At 41.5% G+C, this 18,723-nt stretch overlaps 1 protein-coding gene and 1 non-coding gene across 2 annotated transcripts in view; one reads left to right on the top strand and one right to left on the bottom strand.

Moving 5' to 3' along the window:
• The first annotated feature begins 2,200 nt into the window (after positions 1 to 2,200).
• TRNAK-UUU (transfer RNA lysine (anticodon UUU)) lies at positions 2,201 to 2,273 on the top strand. Its single transcript has one exon. It is a non-coding gene; the product is annotated as a tRNA-Lys (tRNA).
• A 582-nt stretch (positions 2,274 to 2,855) lies between these two features.
• LOC149084469 (transforming growth factor-beta-induced protein ig-h3-like) overlaps positions 2,856 to 18,723 on the bottom strand; it is a 41,738-nt gene continuing 25,870 nt past the window's right edge. Inside the window, exons 7-17 of the mRNA XM_089235317.1 lie at positions 15,318 to 15,445; positions 13,142 to 13,337; positions 12,470 to 12,661; positions 12,230 to 12,380; positions 9,093 to 9,230; positions 8,754 to 8,966; positions 4,529 to 4,665; positions 4,276 to 4,446; positions 3,599 to 3,694; positions 3,231 to 3,471; positions 2,856 to 3,140 (exon numbers count right to left, since the gene is read on the bottom strand). Coding sequence (XP_089091443.1) covers positions 2,887 to 3,140; positions 3,231 to 3,471; positions 3,599 to 3,694; positions 4,276 to 4,446; positions 4,529 to 4,665; positions 8,754 to 8,966; positions 9,093 to 9,230; positions 12,230 to 12,380; positions 12,470 to 12,661; positions 13,142 to 13,337; positions 15,318 to 15,445 — 1,917 coding nt within the window. The 3' untranslated portion in view covers positions 2,856 to 2,886. The remainder of the gene's footprint in view (positions 3,141 to 3,230; positions 3,472 to 3,598; positions 3,695 to 4,275; positions 4,447 to 4,528; positions 4,666 to 8,753; positions 8,967 to 9,092; positions 9,231 to 12,229; positions 12,381 to 12,469; positions 12,662 to 13,141; positions 13,338 to 15,317; positions 15,446 to 18,723) is intronic.

Raw genomic sequence — 18,723 nt, forward strand, 5'->3', positions numbered from 1 at the left:
ATGTTTTGGTGCTAAAAAAAAAATCACCCCTTTCTGTTGGAGCCTTTTGCGGCCGCCTAGTTCGCAGCATTCAAGATTCGGCTCCGTTCATGAAACAAAATATCTCTAATGTTGGTACTGTACTAAGTGAATAAATAGATTGAGAAAAAAAAAAATCAGAGAGAAACGTCTTACCCTTTTTCGGAAGTTCAGTAGTAAAAACTATCAAAATTTAGAATTCATATATTGTATATCCGTCTTCCCCAGAATATATGAGAGAATGATTCGGAGATGTGGAGTGGTGTTTATGAATGAAAATTTCGAAGAAGTTCTCAAGCCTCCCTAGGGTTCCCAGAAAGGCATGCATTTAACACTCCGAATGACAGTCGATGTTGTCTCTCACCGGGTCAAAATCGTCATCTAGAGATATCCATACTACAGTCAAGCGAGTGACCGTATTAGTTATCTAGTTGGTGACCATGAGTCCCCTGGTTATATATATCTCTTTGTTGAGACAAAGCGGCGGGCTAGGTTCTGGTCAGAAGGAGGGAGTGACCGTATGAGTGACCACACTTGGTTGCTCATACGGTCAATCATCCCTTCAAATGGTCACTTATTCCGGTAAAGGCATGCGGAATGTCAGGGAGAAATGTACCGGGAACAAAATATGCCCAGGAGAACAGGGCCGTAGCTAGGCTGGGGCAACCGGGCCATTGCCCCGAGCCGAATGGGGGGGGGGCATAAAAGCTTACATTTGTTTTGCCTAATAATAAGAATTTCAAGAGGCCCCCCCCCCCAAGGAAACGTCTGCCCCGGGGCCCCCGAGAAGGCACACTACGGGACTGCAGAGACAATGAACACTCCGAAATGTCGGAGGCAAAGTTTCCGTAAACCACCACAAGATACGACCCACGAGGAGACTTCCGAACGTGAGTAGCAAACGTATGACTATGAGAAAAACCTTGTCATGCAGTCACTCACGTATTTCATGCACGAATTGATGAATGCATTATCTTGACGGGAGAAAGAGAAACGTATACCACAACAACTTCTTTTAATGCCTAATCGGAAATGGCACCGCGAATGGGCCTTATCTCTCTGCTATACTTAGGCTACATTCATTTATAAGAGCGAACGCACTTCCGACTAATCTCGAACTCGACGACACAAAGATGTAAGGAACTAGTGCTTTTTGAAAACATAAGATATACAGGGTGTCCTGTAAGTGCTAATGCGGCCTTTATCTCATCAACCGTCCTTCTTAGAGGTTTGATTCCAATTTAAATAAATGATCGAAAGGTGTTTAAAAATTTCCCTGAATCAGTTTTGAGAGTGAAAATACAGTGTGTAACAAAAATGGAAACAAATCTAAATTTTTATATAACGTGGGTCAGTGTGTCCTCTAAATACCAATTAGAAAGCTGTTCTCTGAGTCCAACGGGGGGGGGGGGAATTACGGGTTTTCCAAGTGCAATATGTGCACAACGGAAACGACGACATGACCACAGAAGAAGATTGCTACCGCAGGGAGCCCCACATCGAGGGGTTAGCGCACCAACTTCTCGGTGAATATATAAAAAAAAAAAAGCTGTCGTTCGGAATCGGAAAAAAATTGAAGGTATAATTAGCCCTCGCGTGCAGAGAATGACCGTGGTGCGACAAAAATGATCTAAGTGCAATATTCACTGCAATATTTGAATTCGAAAATCGGGGGGGGGGGGGGAAGATGGGAAAGAATAGCAGAACACGGCAAAAACTAACGGACAACGAACGCCCCCTTTCCCTCATTTATGCTGTCCTTTCCCAACAACAGGGCAACAACTTTCTAGTTGGAAGCACAGGGGGGAGAGGCGTGGACGTATAAAAAAATTTGATTTGTTATTTTGTGACACACTGTATTTTTACTCTCAAAACTAATACAGGGAAATTTTTTTAACACATTTTCAGCATTTTTTAAATTGAAACTGTAGATTGCTTCAAAATTCGGAAGATGGCTTTAGTTCTTGTACATGACATCATGCCATGGCGAATACCTTACCCCCCCCCCCTTATGCCCTGTATATATGGGGTCATTCAAGTATTACGTCAGCATCGGGGGGGGGGGAGGTTTCGGATTTGCTGGTTTTTGATGCCAATGTGGGGGAGGGGGGTTTTTGAAGGTTGCTTACGTCATCAACCACCCCTTTTTGAAGATATGAAATATTCTAAGCTGCTACATTACGCCCGGATAGCTCAGTCGGTAGAGCGTTAGGCTTTTAACCTAACGGTCCAGGGTTCGAGCCCCTATCCGGGCGGGTGCAACTTTTTTGTGGTCGGCTGAAGATGGTTTTCTGTGGTTCGCAACTTCAAGGCGCAAATGCGAGCCGATCTCCCTATTAAAAAGTCTCGCCACAGAGAGCAACAGTCCTACAACGATAAATCATTCAATCATAACACTTCACTCATAGTTAGAAAAACTAGTGGCAGATGGCAGCACTACACATAACAAGCATTACAGAGAAACAACAAAACTTCACGTCAGGTTTCACTACACGTACACGCAAATTCCCGCATGTACCGATTCGTTGGGGAGTTCCGGGGGGGGGTGTAGTAGTAGTAGTAGTAGTAGGAGGAGGAGGTAGGGCCTCCAAAAAATGGCTCGGGGATCCATGATGTTCTTAAGTCAGCCACCTCGTTGGGCAATTTGTCTGTTGTGGCATTGTATTTGTATTTGCTGACGGGGGGGAGGGGTCAAAAATGGCTGAAAATCTGCTTACGTAATACTTGAATGGCCCCTATGTGTTATGTAGTATTCATATAGCCCATTGCTAAAAACAAATTGCTTGGAATAAAAATCGAATAACACTATGAAAAGTTAGACTGCACGTTTGTGTGCGTAAAAGAAAAAGATGTTTTATTGACGCCGCTTTATACACCGGTCCATACGGGATCGAAGAAAATGTTGCGATTCTGTTGAAGAGTCCTCTCGTTATAAACGATGTTGTCGACCGCATGCAGCACTCCGTTGTGGGCTGCGATGTCACAGTCTATGATACGAGCTTCTCCTATCCTCAGCACTCCTGCCGGATAAGATAATATTCTCAACAGAGATCCATCGACGGACCTCACCTGGGGTGAACCGGACATGATGTTCTGAGCCAAGTGATCGCAGCAAAAGTAATCTTGAAAAAGACAGAACATAAATTAATAATATCCTTTTAAATGCACAAATGTGGTCAAAAAATACATTTGCACCTGAAACGTGTCTGCACCTGATATGATGTGCGTCTTGAGAAAATGCGTAGCTCGTAATCTATCCGTCCTCAAATTTTCCAGAAAACTCCGAGGCAGCCTGAGGAAGACTTCATCAACGGGTGCTAGCACAGTAAAAGCCTCGCTCTGCTCCGATAGTCTGCGATCTAGACCACTGAGCTTCAAAAGTTTCAGAAACACTGAAAATTCGGGTCTGGATTCCAATTCTTCGACGACCGTCTTTTTCGCTGGCGGTAAAACCTGCATAAAGAAAAATGATTCTACATTTTAATAGATTTTCTACATTATATTCAACATGTAAAAAGTTGATCCAACATCATTTTTGGAGGAGTTTTGAGAATGACGTATTAACTATTTAGCAACTCACCCTGTCGACAACATGGAGCGTACTTCCACAAAGCCTATTATCGGGACTGATTATATTAGCGCATTGTATCGTCATCGTTTTTGTAACAAATGGAAACTGAAAGAAAAGAAAAACGAGATAACAATGAATAATAGTCTATTGAACACGCAATATGGTCAAAAATATATCTGCATGTGAAATGCGTCTGCACATGATATAATGTGTGTCTTAAGAAAATGTGCGGGGCCCGTAAAGTGTCTGTTCTATTCTCGAGACAACATAAAATAATATTCTGTTAAATACACAATATAAGGCAGAATTACATCTGCAGACGCTCACCGTGTGCCTCTGCACTGTTTGCCATAAACGTCATTCAGACTATACCTAGCAAGTTTGCACTAAATTAGTTATAATGATTTAGTGAAATGTGATGATTGAATTGTGATGATTGAATAATGATTTAGTGAAAAATGAAACGTGGCATCTAAGGTTTGTTAATGAGCGGACGGGGAAATCACTAAACGGGGAGGTAAAAAACTTCTGCCATAGGGTTACAACGAAGCTTCTCGTTGATGAAGAAAGAGGGTAAAAAGAAATAGGGCGAGACCCGGAATGAATTTCTTCCATTCGCGTTAGGATGAAATATGGCGTCCGTGATCGTTAAGAGGGTTAACTAAACCAACGAATCACATAATTACCGCTCTATGGGTCCTGACCCTTAAGCTTCCGTTCTGCGAAGCCGTGTGTAGTTCTCGAACGTTCTCCATGTCAGCGACGGCGACTTCGGTCCTGATCACGTGGTTCAGCATGAGCTCGTCCAGCTTCTTCTTGTCGGACACAATGCTCTGCATCTCATTCTGTGGATATTTCTAAACACAACGAAAGGATTAATCGATTCATCGATTCTTACTTCATTAAACGGGACAACATACATTCCAATTTCATACTTACTCTGACAGCAACGTTGCTGGGCACTAAGAAAGTAACGTTCTGTATCTGATCGAAGTAGGATGCAAGTTCGGATCTTTTCAACAAGTCCAGGAACTGATTGATGCTCGTCTCTTCCAGGACTTGAATCACGCGCTTCGCTATTGGAGAAAAGAAACGTGTAAAAATTCGACTTAAAAACCTTTAATACACTCGTATGCAAAATTAAGAGTATTATGTCGAATTTCTGAAAAACTAGTGGTCAGATTTTCAAGAAATAGTACGAATACACTGTTATAACGGAGAAAGAGATGTACCGTGCAAAAGTCATAGTACGCGCACATGATTGTCAGTAAAGCTCATCATTGCAGGAATGCCCAAAATCCAATCGAAAATGAGTCTGATATGGGGTATGGTCCCCTCTCACAGTCAGACAAGTCGCACAGCGCGATTGCATACTGGACACGACGCAGTTGAGAAATCCCTGTGGCAATCGGTCCCACTCCTGCAGCGACGCAGTTTTCAGTTCCGGGATGGTTCTCGGAGGGGGAATGGTGAAATGCAATTGCACTCCCAAGAGTGTCTCAGACATGTTCTATAGGGTTTAGGTCAGGAGATCTGGCTGGCCAATTCATACGCCGAATATCCTTACTTTCCAGATAATCGTTAACCAGGTGAGCCCGATGTGGACGAGCGTTGTCGTCCATGAACAGGGACCTTTTCAGGGCCAACTGCGCCCCTGAAAAGTCGGACATGGGGCTCTAAGATCTCTCTATATAGGATCCTAGCAGTCACGGACCCTCGGCCAAACACATGGAGGGGTGTGAGGCCGTCCAACACGATGCCTGCCCAGACCATGACATCTCCACCACCATAGTGGTCCATTTCCCTGATGTGGGAGGGATGGTAGGGATGATACCAGACTCTCTCCAGATGTGTGCAAGTGGAGAATAAGTGTCCAGGCTGAATATCGACTCATCTTTGAAGAGCACGGTGCTCCACCGAAGTCTGGTCCAAGGCTGATGTGCTACACGCAGATAGCCACTATGCTACACGCTCTCCCTTGTGTGGTGCTGCAGTTAGCGGGACGCAAACAACGGGTCTTCTGACATAGAGCCCTCTCTCGTGAAGCCAGCGGGCAACAGTAAACCGTGAAACTCGAGTTCCAGTGGCAGCATGCAGCTCACGTGAGAGCTGTGATGCCGTAGCAGTCATGTGGTGCCACGCTGAAAGTGCCAAATAACGATCCAGATTGGTCGTCGTGGCTCTTCGACGACCTTGTCTAGGTCTTCTCGATATGGATCCAGTGTCCTGAAACTATTTCCACAAATTGCAGACGACACTAGGCGTAACATTGAGCTCTGTAGTCACCTGCACTTGTGATTGTCCTGCCTTCGATCTACCGACGATTCTCCATCTCATTCCGTCATCCATACGTTTGTGGCTAATCATTTCACCCGATAGCTTATAAAATTTACCAAACTCTTGCGAGAAACACAGCGAATGTTGCAGAGGAGCCCAAGCACACGAATCGTGGAAAACACCTCGTACCTTTATCATCCCTTCCGTGGTCACAGCTCCGCCCACACGCACGTGTACGCTTACGTATTCGACACTGAATATTTGCATACTTCTTCGGTGGCATTATTAGTACCTTTGGTTCAATACTTTTTGTGAAAATAGAAACACAATGTGCAAATTCTCCTAATTTTGCACACGAGTGTAGTTACCATCTCCTCTCTCTTAGATCCGAGTTTAGACCGGTCCCAAGATCTTCACTCAAGTTAAGACCGGTTCGTACAATTCTTTCAGTACCTAACAGCTACTATACACGGTGCACTATAAGTCTTAATTTGGCCTTTATCTACTCAACCGTTCGTCATAGAGGTGTGGTTCCAGTTTAAAAAATGCTTAAAATGTGTTCAGAAGTCACTCTGTGTCAGTTGTAAGAGTGAATATACTGTTTTCAACAGCTATTTAAATTTAAAATCAGAGAAAATTTGGGGAAAGACCACCATAATGAGGTTTTCCGTTAGAGTTTATCCGTTCCTTTCCCACGTTTTTCCTCCTGTTTTTGAATTCAAATGTAGCAGCAAATATTGTACTTGAAAACGTGGAACTTGTTGGGTTCAGAAGAGACAGGCCCGCAACTTTCTAATTAGAAGTTAAAGGAAAAAGGGACCGTATATTAAAATTTAGATTCTTTATTTTGGCACATGATATTTTCACTCTGAAAACTGGTACCGGATGATTTGTGAATGCATTTTGAGCATTTTTTAAGTTAGAAGCATACCTCTACGACGAGCGGTTGATGAGATAAAAGCCGGATAAGGACTTACAGGACACCGTACGCACACCTCGTGCACATTAAACTGCGGAATTTCTAAAGAATTGGTACATGCACAAACATGTTGCATCGTCTCTGAGTGTGTGTGTGTGTGTGAGTGAATATGCGTGACCCTAACGTATTTATGTTTTCGAAGTTGCGATTGTTTCGTTTATACTGGAGCTGCCATCTGTATTCCATATTTTGAAGTGAAAATGCAAAATGCTTCAATTTTTTAAAATATTTTTTCAGTTCATTTGTAACCATCATTCTTATTTGACTAATGAAGTAAAAATTTTGGCCAAAGTCTATTTTTCATATATGATTCGGGTTGGGGTTTACATTGGCCGGCCATTTCGGGAAGTTTCCGCAGATCTCTGGCCAAAGTTCGTAGTGCTGATGTAAGACGCTCCGTTAGGCACCAAATCCATTTTTTTCATCGTCAACTTGTGATACATAGCTATATATAGCAGCCATATTGGGACAGCTTGATGTGATGAGAGCAAAAAAAAATTTGAGAGAAAAATGATAAAAATAATGTAGACAGAGTTTTTACTGTCAAATTTTGAAAAAGAAATGATAACCGCATAGTGACTGCGGTTTGATAAATAGCCATAGCTAACGTGGCCATAATTATCACCAAAAAATACGCCAACTTGGTGATGACCTCGAATCATGTCTTTTGTTATCGGACTTTGGCTTGGGATCTACGGCCACATCGCGAACTGGCTGTCCAAAGCCCGAAATTCGAAAATTGGCAAGGCCAATCCGCGAACTGGTCAATTTCGGGCTTTGACAATAACATATACACGTAAATAAATAAATTATAAATTATAATGTGAATGTCGTGCTGAATGTCTTCCTGCTGTCTGTGGGGAGACGTTTTCATGTGGGAGACTTTCTCCCATTCACGCCCACCTAGAAGTTAGAGAGAGAGAGACAGAGACAGAGAGAGAGAGAGAGAAACACGGCATTAAACCTACTTCAGTCATCCGCCACTGTGCCATCAACAAAAATTTTACGAATAAGGTCGATCTTCGGTCCCACGGGCTGGAGCTCAGTGAGCTTCCCCCTTGTCCTACTTCTGAGCAGGGTCGTCCAAACGTCATCAGTCCCCGGAAGAGATTATGTTCTAGGGCTCAATACTTAGCTGATTGTAACAGCTGATATCAGGACCGTAACTAGGATTTTTGCCGCCCGCGCAATTTAAAATTCCATAATATTACAACGGTGTTCTTTGTTTTACCTGAAACGGCCGTCCCCCTAAATTTTGCCGCCTGGGCAGTTCCTGCCCCTGCCCCGCTCTAGTCCCGACCCTGGCTTAGATACTGTATTTACATAGGCCTACTTACTGTCAAATCGTAGTACCAGATCTCATCATGCAGGTTTCATGGCTCCCACAAGAGTACGGCTGACAGAGTTCCATGCTAGGATGATTCTTTTTTGTTTTTTACACTATCGGAGGAGGGGGTCTCAACCAAAGACTCCAGCTGAGGATGCTATCATGGGTAGGCTCCCCCCCCCCCTCCCCAGACATATGAAGCCTCTCAAGTCATGCGCGGATAGGCCCACGATGGCCTTGGCTGTACGGGCAGTTCTGCTGGATTCAGAATTCCATTCACAATTTTTCCCACCATACTTCAATTAGAAACTTCGTTTTTCTTCTCGTCTCAATTTTTCCCCCAGCTGTTTGTGGCCATCTCAAATATTTTCCATGGCTCCCTTCAACGTGGTTTCACCCGGGACCCCCCCCCCCCACCCACTTCCCATTAGAATATCCCCGGCTCACTAAGAGAGCATATGATCCAGGTTGAAAAGCACTGCTATGGAGGATATAAATTGACTTATGACTCTATTGGACGAAATTTTCATAAAGATTTCATGAACGATTCGTGGTCTGACGGTTCCTTGAAAGTAAAGTACCTTGCCTGGGGTTTAGAATCCCGTCGATGATGTGAACGACCCCGTTCGTCCCGACGATGTCCTTCACCACGACCTGGACGTCGTCAACGTATATTTTACTGTCCAAATGTCTCGAAAGCGTCAGGAATTCTCCCAAGAGATTGGTTGTTTGAGCTTCGTTCGCCAGTGCCGAGGAACAGATCACGTGATCGACGATATGGTTCTTCAGCAAATCTGTAAAAGTTTTTGATCGATGAAATCACGGTATATTGATGTGTAGATATTAAATGGTATTTTTGTAAATAAGCGGGCATCTCTTTATTATAATCACTTATACGATCAATTAGCCATCACACTCACTGTCGACACACGCTGTGCCATCGATCAACGAATCCAACATCAGCGGATCAATCTGAAAAGAGATGTCGCTCGGTGCAAAGACAGTGAAATTGCCTCTCGGATCTCTCAGCGTCGGTACAAGTCCAGCTTGGCTCAATACTATGTAAAGGAAAAAAAAGTACATAGTGCAAGGGACATTTTACAATATTAGACATATCAATATCGTCATGACAAGTGAATTTATCAAGATATTCGGGAAGGTATATTCGATGGTGTGACGGAAGCTATCTATAAGGAAGCCGCAATGCACTTGTGTCGGATATAAAACAGCCATCCGAGCAGCTTTCAGACAGCAGATACCATCCGTGAATGCAGGCCCATTATTTAGAGGGGGCAGGGGAAAGCCGTAGCCCCCCCCCCCGGCTTTTGAAAATACACGACAAATGGTATATATATATATGCGTACCTTTAATATATATATGCGTACCTTTAGTAAATGATCTTTGCCCCCCCCCCCCCGGAAAAAGTTGAAATGAAGGCCCTTCATGAATGACAACTTCGGTCAGCTCACTACACATTGGGCAACCTGAGCCCATCACAAGGGGTGATTTATTGCACGACGACGATGTTTGTAGTTATTTTGCGAACATTATGTTGAACCCTACATTAACATGAATATGGTATGGGCTCTAAATAACCAATCCAAACCCCAACTTGTGATGATACGATTTTGCTCTGAAAACAAGTCTAAAGCTGGTGAGCACAACTTTCAGCAGGCGGGGCGAATAATTAATAATAATAATAATAATAGTGACGTGATGGGCATTTTTAAATGTCGGATCTTTTTTTCTTGAAAACCGAGCACAATTTGAACCTATCGCTATGGGCTACCCAGTGAGCCTACTACTACCTAGTGAGTTGTGCGGGAAGTGTAACTGCGTGTACTTGACAGTCTGAGTGCGTATGTAGTGATGTGTCTGATTTTTCGGTGCTGCCATCTATATTTTAGAGGGCGCGGTAGCCCGGTCGATAAGATGCTCGCCTAAAGTACCAAAGGATGTTTAGAGGTGTCACGAGTTCGATACCCAGTTCGTCCTTGTCAGAAAACTTTCCTGACACAGGGGTACAACAAAAAAAGGCGACTTGACCGAAGCAAAAATTGCTACCGCAGGGAGTCCCCCATCGAGGTGTTAGCGCACCAACCTCTTGATGAGTATGAAAAACAAGCTTGTCGTTCGGAATCGGCAATAAATTGTAGGTCCCGGTCTAATTAGCCCTCGTGTGCAGAAAATGACCGTGGTGCGACAAAAATGATCAAATAATGATCATATATTTTAGAAGTGCAGTGGATTAATGATTGAATATATGTACCGTTTGAAGACCTGTTGCTCTCTGTGGCGAGAATTTTTAACGGGGAGATCGGCTCGCATTCGCCTAAGGTCAGATCTGGTATCAGCACCCCCAAAAACTTATTAAGAACAGCTAAATTTTTTCCACGTTACGTAAACTTTGTAGACTGGTGCAATTAACGATAAAAAAGTTGCCGTTTATCACTGAAAAACCGCCAATGGAGGGAAATGAAGCGCTACAGCAAATTGCAGTGGATTAAAATGTAATTCACGAAATAAAGGTTCAGTTTTGAATGATTATAATTAATTACAATTACAGTCATAGCTATCACGATACAATTTAAAAGTTTTGAAAATAGTCTCAATCCTTTGATTTTAGAAAAGAATTAGGACACGAGAGTAAGAGTATGTTGAAACTTCCAGATATTTTGATAAAGTCAGTACGGCCAAAATTACGGAAATGCCCGGCAAAATGTGGTTCGCTCAGTCATCCAATATTCAACAGTTCCTGGCTCGCGAGGGGGTAGCAATATCGTAAAGCTGCTCGCGAGGGGTAGCAATATCGCGTAGCTGCCCGCGGTCTGAAAAGTTTGTGCACAACCCCCCCCCCCCCCACTTGCTTTAACACGTTCTCAGTCCCGTGAACTACACATGGCTCATAGTGTGACGTTCTCAGAGCTACATGTGGTTCACGGGACAAAGAACGTGTTAACCATTTAACTGCGGGAATAGACGAAGAAATGATTCTCTCTGTGCGGGAGCGAACAAGAAAAATCCTTTTTTTTCCAGTTTTCTTTCTTGAAACGTAGATGGCCTCCGACTCAGCCGTAGCTAATTCAATACAATTTGAAAAAAAACGGGACGTTAAAAACATCAAACCTGGTTCGAACTCACAGTCACCGACACTCTATCACTACATCATTACGTGCATCCATCAAGCCATTGCCTTTTAGATACAAGGCCAGTCAACGCGTATCTGTGACATCATTATAATAGGTCGTTCTCTTTCGTGGCCCCTGTAAGTTTTTTTCCTTCATACAAGGGGAACATAGCTTCCTTTCCTTGTCAATTCGGATTCGTGCTTATATGTGTGTATCTCTAGGAGGTAATGATCCAACCCATACAGTATACGCAAACTTGTCAGAATAGAGAAAAAAAACTCCCAAAAATAACCATAACATGCGCACGCCATCTATATACATGATTTTAAGAGTTTCATCTTGAATTTTTTTTCCCTTCAAATTATAAGAGGATAACTGAGTGGTCTTCTACGATCATCATCCATAGCTGATGGGAGCGCTATAAAGGCTAAAGAGACATGAATGATGGTAAGAGTTACGCAACTGAAAAAAAAAATCACGCAACTTTTTTTCCGCACACTAATTCCAGTCATATCACCCCATTCAGCAATTTACTATCGAACGAGTTGGGTCAGAAATGAAGGCGCCGTCTATCGGTGGTCACCTCAGGTTCGGTAGGGAAAAAACTTGTTTCTATGTCCACCAGGATTGAACCTGCAGACTTGGTGGTAGACGAGCATGTTACCACTGAGCTACTCGGGTGCCAACAAAACGACACTAATTAAAACTAAGCCAGACCACATGCAGCTTGCTTTGTGTCATGCAGTGAACTGACCAAGGTTCCCACAAACGGACGGTCTCTTCCTTCTTCACAAGAATTTGGATGCCCTTCTGGATGCCCACGGTGACATTCGAAGAGCTTTCTGGCTCCCTTACAGATTGCTGCATTCGCACCATCACCTTTCCGTCAGCCTCAAATTTGATCGACGCTTTTGAAGGTAGAACTTACGGCGCTTGAGGATGGAGAACTGCGAATCACCAGCGATGATGTCAGCTACGGTTTTTGTCGCGACCGGCAGCTTCTTTTCGACCGTATGAATTATACCATTACGGGCATAGTTGTTGTATGAAGTCACGGGCACGCAGTTGGCCATAACCAGCTACAATACAAAAAATAAACAAATTATTAATCCCATTATATATATATATCCGATTATTCCAACATATTTAAAGTCGCAAGAGTACTTGCCTTGTAAGGTATATTATACACGTTGAGCCGGATCCGGACGTCCGGGTTCTCGGTGTCCACTACGATCTCGTCCTCCAAGTCGTCAAGCCGAATGAATCCCCGGGTCAAGTGGGACGTGAACGTCTTCAAGTTGGCGTCGGCGGATTTGGACCTTCTCGTTTCCACGTGGTGCTCTTGAGGTATTACGTTGCTCTGACGTAGGGAAAATACAAAGAAAACATACACGAGTGTGATACACCAAACCTTTTTTTTCACATGTTAACATGCGGGGATTTTGCTCCGCTAGAATTTCTATTTGAACCACCAGTGAAGAAAAAAAATAGTCACTGGTGGGCCAATGCCTTTTTTCAGTAGCTTTTTATGCAAATAAAGGTCACAACAGGCAAAATGCCCAACGAGGTGGCTGAGAATAGAATCAAATCTCAGCAGGCTTCAATTTCAAACACTAATAATGTGACGAGGAGTTGAAGCTTAAAGCAAAAACGTACGAACATCGAGCTTGGATGCTCCAATGAGAACCGCGGTGCTCACGAGCATACCGGCTTTAAGCTCCATGAAGTCTTAGGAGTGCCTCAATTTTTCATCTTTTTTTTCTCAAATACTATTCGAGATGAGATTATTTTGTGCTGGTCGCGATGTAAATCTTTTAAATTCCACCAGAATATGACTTACCATCTCGTCGATCATGGCATCGTCGTCTGTGTCTTCGAAGCTGTTGTCGGGAGGACAGAAAACAGTGAAGTTCTCATCGTGCAGTCGATCAACGTAACCCGCCATTTCAGACATCTTGACGAACTTCGTCGCCTTCAAATCCCTTAGGGCTGGTATCAGATCTTTGAGGTCAGCTGTAGAAAGTTTTAACACGAATTATTTATTTAAGATATTTTTATTGGCTATGATTATGTCATTTACGTCATACTTGATGCCTTCGTTAGTGTAAATATTACAAGCATAATGTGATCGATCGTGTTATAATTCATTGGATGGAGCTGAAAGAAATGGTGACGAAGGCTGGAAACAAAAAACATACACAGCAAGATTTGCCAAAGCTGAATGTGGAGTTCCGCTTCGTGCAATCGGAAGCTACAGTGATCTCTCAATTATGCGTCGGTGCAAGGGAAAGAAGACGTATAAGTGAGACAGGCTTATGAGTGAAAATAAGGATAAAAATAAAATAACATATATAACATGGAAATTTTGATATACATATATATTTCGATATTTGTGAAATCTCGATATAATATTATTCTGCGGACGATAAAAATATCGTTGTAGAGGGGTTTATCATTATATCGAGTATCGTTGTAGAGGGGTTTATCGTTATATCGAGTATCGTTGTAGTGAAATTTTACTGTATCCAAGTACCAAATAAGTATTGTACAAAATAAGTATATATTGTACCATGTAAGTATTATACAAAATAAGTATATTATACCATGTAAGTATTATACAAAATAAGTATATTATGCCACGCAAGTATTATACAAAATTATAATAGTATTTCTTCATCGAAATCTATGTGTCCCGTGATTAAAATATTATTTTGCTGTATTTTAATTTTTTTTGAGTAGCTTAAGTAATAATTTTAATGAAATATAAGTAAAATGATGGATTAAAATATTACAATTTAAATCAAATAATGAAAGAAGAAAACAGACAGTTTTTGTTGCCGTCTATGATGAAAAACCGCTCTTGCGAATGAAAGAAAACCACATCAGCTTCTGAAGTACACTATGCATAATTACGAAGAACTCCTAGTGTTTCTAAAGCTTTTGCAAATGTCCGTGGGCATTCTTTTTAAAAATTATCTTATTATCCGCATCGACCTCTTCATCTGTATCTCATTGTCCCCATTTCCTTCAGCGTAATTCTCCAAACTCAGTTATCATCAAACTTCCGTGCTTTCATTTACCCACTGATTTTACCCATTCATTTACCCAGTGTATGAGAGCAAAACAAACTGGAATAGTCAGACCTCGACACGAAGTCTGTGCAGCAAAAACGGGAATTCGTCATTTTTCTGAAACTGATTAGGCGCAAGTTTATTATCCGTAACACCATTGGTTAGAATTTTTTTTGTCATTCACGGCTTCCTTGCTCGATCCGTGGCTCATCTGCGACTCCTCAGAATAGTTCAGTAAGAATTTTCCTTCCAAAAAAACCACCTCAAAGCGTGAATAGACACATAAATCAATAACTCCAGTTCCCCGCGACGCACACTTTGAGAATCACCAACTAACACCATTCTATAATCACATGACTTACCAGTGGATAGTAAGGTCCATTTATATCATCTTTCATGGAGTAGTACGGTATATTGATACAGATAAGCCTCTCTCTCTCACAGGACAGAGTGATGATACATACCAGAATCTCAGTTTTCAGATGTACGGAATGCAAAAGAATCGGCAAAGAAAAAAAATTGTTCAAAGGAGAACCCACTCATTGATGTCAGTCCCAAGACCTGGCCTAGCCACGAAAGAGGGCTCATCCGAGTCCCCAAGCCGAGAGGAGAGATGCGGTACGGCACCTGGGCTGGTCACCGCGACACGATTGGCTCACCCGACCCACAAAGGTGAGAAGCGTAGACGTTGTCCAGGTCATGGCTTGGCCATAGTGAACAACATAGGGCTCACTAAAGCTACAAAGCTATAGACTCGAAACCAGCTCACTAGGTAGTAAATTGCCCATGGCGATAGACCTGAATTGTGCTCAGTTTGAAAAAAAAAGACTCGAAACCACAGTGGATCACTATGGTAGACAATAGAGGGCTTACTGGAGCTGCCAAGCCGAGAGAGAGATGTGGGGCCCAGCATCTGGGCTAACCACAATGACACGAAGAACTCACCCGAGCCTACAAGCCGAGAAGCAGACGTGGTCCAGGACCTGGTCGAAGCTCAAGCCGATCTCACCACTGGTTGAATCTTCCGACGCCCTTGAATTTATCCCCGTCCACTGAAACTGAGCTTTTAGATTCTAGTACCATGCATAAATCAGCGACGTAGAATGAAACATTTATCAAATAAAAAGAAAGAAATTGATTGTAAGAAATCCTCAAGTGCAATATCTTGTCGAAAAAGAACGATTGGGTATAATATAATATGGACAGATAACTATATAATGCCTAATAAACTGCTAGCCAACTATATAATATCGAATTATCATGGGTGTATATTTGTATCCGGTCAATGAGCCCAAGCCCACTCAATATTTACCACCATTTCCATAAGGCCTATAAAAATATTATGTTCAGCCCCCTCCCATAATATTTTTGAGCCCTTCCAATATTTTCAATAATTTCACGCCTTTGCATATACTTGATATCATTTCTAATTTGATAACGCACTACACACACACGGTGTTAAATCCTCTCCCTACGATATTATGTTTATGTACGAGACCCCTCGAGCAAAGACAAGCATAGAAACAACGGAAAAGGAAATTTCGAGTTTTTTGAGGAAAAACTACTCACAGTACGGAAACTTTAATTAAAATCACCCTGTATTGTATTAAAGAGACATATTTTTACTTATTAGTTATATTAATGTTAAATTTTCTAGAAATAACATATCTACTATCCATAAATAAAATATTTCATTCCCCCTAGAAATTGAAATTCAACTTCTTAGAAAAATTAAAACATTTTGTCGCTAGATGGTGCTTGCGAATACGTTCTTATTTGTTGCAAATTAACAATAAATAAAATAATAATAATAAAATACCTACGTTTCCCTATATTTTCCACAATATGATAATACAAGAAAAATAACTATGTAATTTTTTTTTTAACATCGATATCAATCATGCCGTCGTAAAACATGCAAAGTTAAAGAATTGTTAGAACAGCTCTAGAATACATACGTAGAAGAATCCGTCTGATATCGTGGAACAGCGGGCCGGATAACAGAAGAAGCCGGGTAGGCCGAAGTTATATAAATCTCCTACTCTCACCATATCAAAGGCATCATTTTAGTACCAAAAACCGCTCCTATTCATATTTTGTAACCTCTTGGTACAGGTCAGTACGGTACTCGATACATAATGCAAATGTTTGTTATGTACCGCAGTGGTTCTCAACCTTTTTTTAGCTTATGGCCCACTTTGAACCACATTTTCTTCTCGTGGCCCCCCCCCCTCGTCTTACCTAGGGCCCCCACCCTCATTTCGGACACATCATTATGGGTCTGCACCTTACCGTGGGCTGAAGTTCAGTGAACTTCCTTCTTTTTGGGGTTCTATGCATGGCTGTTTCACTATAATGATTCCCCGGGCAAAATTATATTCTGGGGCACCCCTTTACATAATCGAAACAGCTTACATATTTACACTCAAAAATTATTGTACCATATGTGACTATGAAGGGCCTCCATGAGCATCCCAAGCCACATAGGTTTAGATGGCTCCTGCTTCATGGACAGCTTTGCTGGATTTTGAAAGTTAAGTCACACTTTTCCCCCCCAACATATTTCACTTGAAAATTTCTATATAATTTATAATTGTGTTATAATTTTTTCATATCTCTCTGCGGGCTCCTTTCACCACTTGTCATGACTCCCCCTTTCCTCTGATTTTCACTCGTGGCCCCCTTAGAATATCCCAGGACCGCAAGGAGGCCATATTGCCCCAGGTCGAGGAACACTGATGTACTGTACAGTAAGTTTCAAAAATATATAAAGAGAAAGGAAGTCCAATAATATATAAATATTGTTATGAAAATTATGCAAAAATTAAAATAATAAAATAATTTTGATTAATATTAAAATTATGTAAATAGTTCTTATGTATTTATCATTTACTATACCATTTTTAACCTGTAAATATAAATTATCTTATGTATAAATGGAAATTAACGCATTCGTCTGTAAACAGCGCCAAATTGGCAAAAAACTTAGTGAAGTTTGGTGACAGTTCCGATGATTTGGCGACGTCATGGCGTCAAGCGATTAGACCGGATAGTTTTATCATCTGTGTGAGAAATAAATTTTTTCACTCATTAAAAAATTAATTTTTCATTAACTCCGATTTTTTTTTCTAAGCACAAAATTTTTTGTTCATTCATCATAAAATTATTTTTCATTCATGAAATTGGTTTCTCTTTTCGTTATAAATATTTTTTGCTCATTTTTCACTTATAAATTTAGTATTTTTGCCCGTTACAAAATTACTTTTCAATAATTATGAAATTCTTTCGTTTGTGTTGAAATGTATTGTGTTGATCATGTATGGCTTTTTGCATGCTGCAGGAATGCTTGTTTCATTGAGCTGCATCACACTCAAAGTATTGCCACACGGAATTTTGAACCACCCTGTACACACAAATATTTTTGGGTGAACACAAGATATTAATCAATCCTCACTCGCAACTGAGATATTGTATCTCAAACGGTTAAAAATAATTATGAAATTACATTTTTTTCACTCACTAGAAAATCATTTTTCAATAATTATGAAATTATTTTTTTCAGTCGTTAAAAAAAGTCGTTTATTTTGGGTGGACACAATACATCAGGGTTGCACAACCCCCTTCTCACGGGCTAAATGCGGTGCGTAAAAGGACTTTACCCGGCCCGCGAAAATTATTTCGGCAAAGCATCAATACTAAGGTTTTAACAACTGGCTGTTGCGAAGATATATTTTGGAAAGAGAGAAAATTCCACTGCCCCTGCGGGGAATCGAACCCACGTCCTTTCACTTTCCGGATGAACGCCCTAGACTACAGAGGCACCGAATCTCTCAATCTTTCTCTTGGAGCTCGTGCTCACTGAAAGGGACCGTACATGGACGGCCGGACCAGACTCAGGCCAAGCTCACAACTGCTGACGCTGCCACCAGATGGCGACTTATACAAGGATGACGTCACTCTCCGCTACCATACGGAGGTTTTAACAACTGGCTGTTGCGAAGATATATTTTGGAAAGAGAAAAAATTCAACTGCCCCTGCGGGGACAACAGCCAGTTGTTAAAACCATCGTATGGTAGCGGAGAGTGACGTCATCCTTGTAAAAGTATCAATACACGCCATACGATAGATACCTAAGGCCTATAATGCTTAGTAGTGCGTTAATCGAATTAGTATGATTTGATGTGTAACATGGTTGTTTAGATAACAAATAAACTCCTCGAAAAGTGTAAATTAATCTGTGTACCATGTCTGGCAATAACATTTAATTTGAATACTCCTAAATTCGAATTCTCCTTCTGGACCATAGTTATGTTCAGTAAATTTACTATTGACGACTAATTAATTTACTTA

The sequence above is a fragment of the Pholcus phalangioides genome, unplaced genomic scaffold (assembly GCF_987345545.1).
Source record: "Pholcus phalangioides strain wild (caught in Gottingen) unplaced genomic scaffold, Ppha-v1.0 ptg000008l_1, whole genome shotgun sequence".
Classification (NCBI taxonomy): Eukaryota; Metazoa; Arthropoda; class Arachnida; order Araneae; family Pholcidae; genus Pholcus; species Pholcus phalangioides.